The 5945-nt window shown below is 30.6% G+C and overlaps 1 protein-coding gene across 2 annotated transcripts in view; it reads left to right on the forward strand.

The window, feature by feature from the left end:
• LOC107691009 (lin-28 homolog B (C. elegans)) overlaps positions 1 to 5945 on the forward strand; it is a 17875-nt gene that overhangs the window by 10274 nt on the left and 1656 nt on the right. For both annotated transcript variants that reach the window (XM_016489459.1, XM_016489458.1), the window contains one exon: positions 1435 to 1622. In XM_016489459.1, the coding sequence (XP_016344945.1) occupies positions 1435 to 1622 (188 nt within the window). The remainder of the gene's footprint in view (positions 1 to 1434; positions 1623 to 5945) is intronic.

The following is a 5945-nucleotide window of genomic DNA, read 5'->3' on the forward strand; positions in this document are numbered from 1 at the left end:
TAGATTTTGTTGAATTGTCTACTTCTACTGTATCTACTTTTGTAGTATTAACTTTAAAATGTAAGAAAATCTAAATACAAAGTTAAACTAGGTGATAAATGTATTAGATTCTGTTATTTGGCAGTTAAAGTCAGTTACACTAATATTTGGTGTAAATTGTTTTCGAATAGTTTCTGATATTTTTAATATTCTGACATATTCTGGCAAGTAGTTTAGGCACTTAGTTTTACTACAAATATTTAAATAGGAAAAGTTAGTTTTCAAAATTGCATTTTATGCAAGAAACATGATCCAATGTGTTTTTAAAGATTGCTTTCATAATGCAGGTTCAGGCGATACTGACAGATTGTTTTTTTTTTTCTAGTGCTTAGAAAATCTCTCTTGAACCATTTATATATCTTTCTCTCCCTTATGGATTATTATACGACGTTAAATTAGAATTGATGGATCTTCCTGTAGATATGACTGATCTGTTTGATGTCTATAAGTATCTGTATAGCTATTTGTACATGTTTTAGATTTAAACTTTTGGTTCCTATATATTAATCAAATGTTTTCGATTCTGTCAGGTGGCAGTTTTACTTCAAATATTTAAATAAGAAAACATCAGTGTGGTAAATTTGTGCATTTTAAAGCAAGATCAAATGCGTTTTTAAACATTGCTTTTGTAATGCAGCTTAATGTGATATTGACAGATTGCAAGTTATTTCTAGTAAACCTTTTTGTTGAACATCTATATATCCTTCTCTCCCCGATAGACATGAAATGTTCAAGATTTGATGGATCATTCTGTAGATATGACCAATCTGTTTAATATCTATAAATATTTTAGAATTACATATATATATTTTTTTTACATTTAAATTTTGGCTCCTAAAAGTTAAACTAGGAGCCAAATGTATTAGATTCTGTCAGGCAGCAGTTAGTATTAAGACAATTACACTAATATTTGGTGTGATTAAACTAAATAAATGTACTTTAGTTGTTTTTTTTTGCATATTCTTTAATTTTCTGTCATTGGCATTGGTTTAGTGCCTTAATCACTGGGTTTATTACAAATATTTAAATAAGAAAAATCTGTTTTTCAAAATTAGTTTTAATTTTTTTATTTTAGCTGTGAAGTTCATAAAATTGTGCATTTAATGCAAGAAAAGTGGTCAAATTTATTTTTAAACATTGCTCTTGTAATGCACGTTAAGGTTTTGACATTGGTAGCTGTTGTTTTTTCTAGTACGTAGAAAGTCTCTCTTTTTAGCATCTACATATATATATATATATATCTCTCTCTTTCCCTCCCTGATTTTATTATATACCATGAAATGTTTATTCTCTGTTGCTATGACTGTTTTTTTAATAAATATATATATATATATTTATAGATGATATAAATGTGTTTGTATATCTGTATTACATGAAGTGTGTGTGTGTGTTCAGAGTAAGCTGGTGATGGAGGGCTTCAGGAGCTTACGGGAGGGCGAGCAGGTTGAATTCACCTTCAAGAGGTCGAGTAAAGGTCTGGAGTCGCTCAGGGTCACGGGGCCGGGCGGGGGCCCATGCTCGGGCAGTGACCGACGCCCCAAAGGCAAGGCCCCGCCCCTCAAACGCAAACCAAAGGGAGACCGGTGAGTGCGCCGAGCATGATGGGATATGTAGTTTAATACATTTTGTCTCGATTTCTCTGGACCAAACTGGATTATGTTCAGTTATTCACAATTCATATCGTGTTCTATTCATTCTGCATTAATTTAATAATAAATGTGTGCTAAAGTGAAGGTCAACTTTACAGTATATTCTTTCAATTTATAGCTTGCCTTTAGCAGCTGCTGCTGGTCTTTATAAACAGAAGTCTGCTTTTAATAATAATAATAATCGCAGTAGTACTAACCAGTGTTGTTTAGTAGCAGTGATTAATTTAAATAATTGGAACTACTGGAAGATCTTAATTAGTAAAAACTCAGTTAAAATCTTAATGAAATCAAAACCTAAAATACATGCCAAACTTTTCTTGTGGTTTTCTTTCTGCAAACATATAAAGACCATTTTAAGGGAATTATTGATCATCACTGAATGCTTACCTGATTATATTTTGTTGAATTTTTAAAGGTGTTTAATTATATTCATAATTGTGTGTGTGCCACAAAAATAGATGGAATCCATTAGGGCTGCACGATTATGACAAAAATCATAATTGTCGATTATTCCCTTGAAATTGTAATTGCGATTATTAATTATGATGATCACAATTTACATTGAATGATGTTTATACCATTGTTTGATGCAACTGCATGCCCTATTTTTATATGAAAATAAACAAGCTGAAAGCACTCTTACTGAAAAACCTTTAGTGCTTTTCTATAGTATTAAGTTTTAAATGTCAACTAAACATCGGATTGGTTTCTTCTTTAAATTATAAAAAAGTAAAAATATGAATGGTATTATAATGTTATACTAAAACTAAAATTAAAATAATGGGAAAAACCCTTAGGATAACATGTAGAAAGAAAAAAACACATCTTAAGCGCGCAGAATAACATAAGTGGACTTTGAACGATTAATTGCCGCTTTGAACGATTACGTAATTGTGGCATCCATAATTGTAATCGTGATTAAAAATTCGATTAAATGTGCAGCCCTAGAATCCATCTAAACACTTAAAGAAATCACTTTCTGTTAAGGTTTCATTTGTTAACATTGCTTTATTACATTATGTAACATAAATGAGCAATTAACAATTCTTCTACAGAATTTATGAATATTTAATAATGTTAATCATTTTTAAGATCTATCTGTTAAACTTGCACTGTAAACTAACATGACCATGAGCATTTTTATTAACTAAAATGAACTAATGTTAATGAAATATATTTCTAATTGTTAATTGATGTTAGTGAATGCATTAACTAATGTTAACAATTGAGACCTTTATTGTAAACTGTTACCCAAATTAAGACGGGTAACTTATTTTATTTAGGTTTAAATGTTTCTAATTCAAAATGTACCTATATTGCATAATAATATTAATAAATAGATATATAAAATAGAGCCGGGGAATTATATAATTACATGCTGCAGTTCCTTTATTTAAAATATTCCTTAATATAAATCATTTATCTATTTATGAATAATTTCATATCTTATTTATTTAGGATTATTTATCTAAAATCTTTTATTTCGATCTTACACAAGCATTTTCATCAGACTCGCTGCTCTTGATTTGATGTAGACGTGTTTCGGGGTTCAAATTCTCTCCTTTTCTCTGTATGAAAGAATCAATTCCAATATTGATAATGTCTGTGAAGCCACATGAATTACTTTTCAATGTAGATGGCTCATAGTTTGGTTTCGCCAAATGCTTTTCTGTTCACGACTCATTGATTGTGAGTCTGTCTTCTACTTCCCGTTGCCATGGTGATCAGAGCAAAAAAATACAAACTGAATAAGTCTTTTCAGTCTGTTGTGTTAAAGCTATTTATAAGTATGTATATGCATGTGTGTGTGGGTGAGCCATTTATCATATAGTCCATGTGCTAACAAAAAACTAGACATGAGATGATGGAAGTTTTGTTGAAGACGACAGATCGGGTGACACTCAGACCTGAACTGATGATTAAAAAATGAATTTATGAAGAATTCTTGAATCTGTTGGAAACTGAACAGGTATATTAGGACACAGCTCAAAGCGTAAAAATCAGTTTATTCCCTAAAGTCACTGAATAATTGAATTAAACATGGTAGCTAGCTAATCAATGACAGTGCACATTTAACTAAAAACCGTCAGACAGCTGATTTTATCTCAATAATTTTCAGTGTTTTTGGCAGATACTGGAGATTTGCAGCTAAAAGTTCAAGATCATGTCATTATCATCTTAAATACATGAGTTTAATAAATCTTTAGTTTAGATTAGACTAAAGAATTTAGTTTAACGGTTCTTTGTATCTAGAGTCTGAATGTCATAAGAAAAATTAAGGTGTAAATTTAACTACACAATCTTTAGATTTGATGTTAGTTCAAGATCATGTAATAATCGTCTTAAATACAATCATTTAATTAATAGAAATCTTTAGATTAATAGTTACATGAGAGTAATTAATTGTTTAGTTTAACAGTTCTTTCTTTGTATGTAGAGTCTGAATGTCATCAGAAAAATTACTAATTTTATGTCAGTTTATCAGTTAAAATACAGAAATATTGCCTGTATTTTCAGTGAATACTGAAATGATATGTAGCTGAAAGTTCAAAAGCATGTAATAATTGTTTTAAATATAATTACGAGGTTAATAGAAATCTTTATCAGTGTTTTTTTGTTTTTGCGTGTAAAGTCTGGATGTGATAAGGAAAATTATACTGTCAAGATTTTCTTTCCACAGTTTTCATGTGTCAGTTTTTATGTTATAATTGATTATTAAAGGTAAAAAATGTATGCGTATGGTCATTTTCCATGAACATAGTGTTTTTAGATGTGACTGTGTGAGGAGTCAAAATGATCAAAATGTCATTCATAAACATTTGTCAAGTTTGTTAGTCTAATATGCAGCTGTGATGCTGTAGTTAATCCACTCTGCCACCTACAGGCTCAAAACAGTCAGTGCACATACAGACAAATAGCATGTCTAGTCCAATTTAATCAATTATTTGTGTTTTTCAAGCAGTGGTTATTGTATGTTGGTTTCAAGCACCTAGTTTTAAACCCTATTAAATTATATGGTAATATTTTATTTTAAGATGACGTAGTTACACACGTTACATGTACTTACTATAGCAATAACAGTAAATTATGCATAATTACAACCAATTAACCCTAACCCTATGCAGTTAATTAATATTACTCCGTTCTTATTTGTCTAATTACACTGTAAAAACATCACCTTAAAATATATTGCAACCTGTTAAAATAATTAGATCCCTCGTAAATGCAGGTTGGGGCAAGTTGTCCCATGTCTTTTTAAAAAAAAACGAAACATTCCGTTTCCATTTCCATTCAGTGGTATGTTTTTTTTTTCTTCTTAAACTAATTGTTTTACCTGTAATAGATATTTATACACATATGTTTTAATGCAGATATGCTGTGTAAGATGATTTACTTCATATAATCCTTCTAGTAACTATTTTTCTCCAAAATTAATATTCGTCGACTATTAAAAGAGCACTCATATGAGAGACATGTAACAGTTTTGTAAGAAGTAATTTGCCTTTGACAGTAGCCAGATGTAATTTGCCATTATTATACAAAAATACTATATATGACTGCAGAATGCTGTGATCGACCAATCAGAATGAAGTATTCCAGAGGGCAGTGTAATAATATATCCCTCTCTCTCTCTCTCTCTCTCTCACTCAAACACACACACACACACACACACACACACACATTAGTGGAACTGAGAGATCTGATTATCTATATTTAGAGCTATAATGTCATTTCCTACTCTTGTTTCCATGCACCGGAATTTCCTTGGCAACCGAAGGCTCCATGGTAACATACAAGGTTTCTGTTAACTACTAGACAATTCCTCTTGATCACAGTCACTCAGTTCCCTCATATCTAACAAAAGAGCTGCAAACTGTATTCTTGAATCTTATTTGTACTGTTTGTGGCTATGAATCATAATGTTTTTATTGTTACATTTTAATGTAGGAATTACTGGGCTGGGGTTATTTTTGACTCCTATATGTTTAAAACAATACTTATTAAATACTGTAGTGCCTATTTTCTATGACAAAACATTTTTTTTTTTTAAAGCAATTTTGAGTATTTCTATGAGGGAGGTTTGTTATTGGAGTAAGTCCTATCCTGTACTGCCCTCTAGTGACCAACACAGGGTTTGAGAAAAGTCCAGGTCACATTTCATTCCCAAAAAAGAAAGAAAAAAATAATAATGTTTTGCATTAAAAAGCTTGTTTTTAGGAATATTATGTTTTTTTTTTATTTATGGGGGGGGGGGGG

This window comes from Sinocyclocheilus anshuiensis, unplaced genomic scaffold (genome assembly GCF_001515605.1).
Source record: "Sinocyclocheilus anshuiensis isolate Anshui unplaced genomic scaffold, SAMN03320099.WGS_v1.1 scaffold2275, whole genome shotgun sequence".
In the NCBI taxonomy this organism is placed as follows: Eukaryota; Metazoa; Chordata; class Actinopteri; order Cypriniformes; family Cyprinidae; genus Sinocyclocheilus; species Sinocyclocheilus anshuiensis.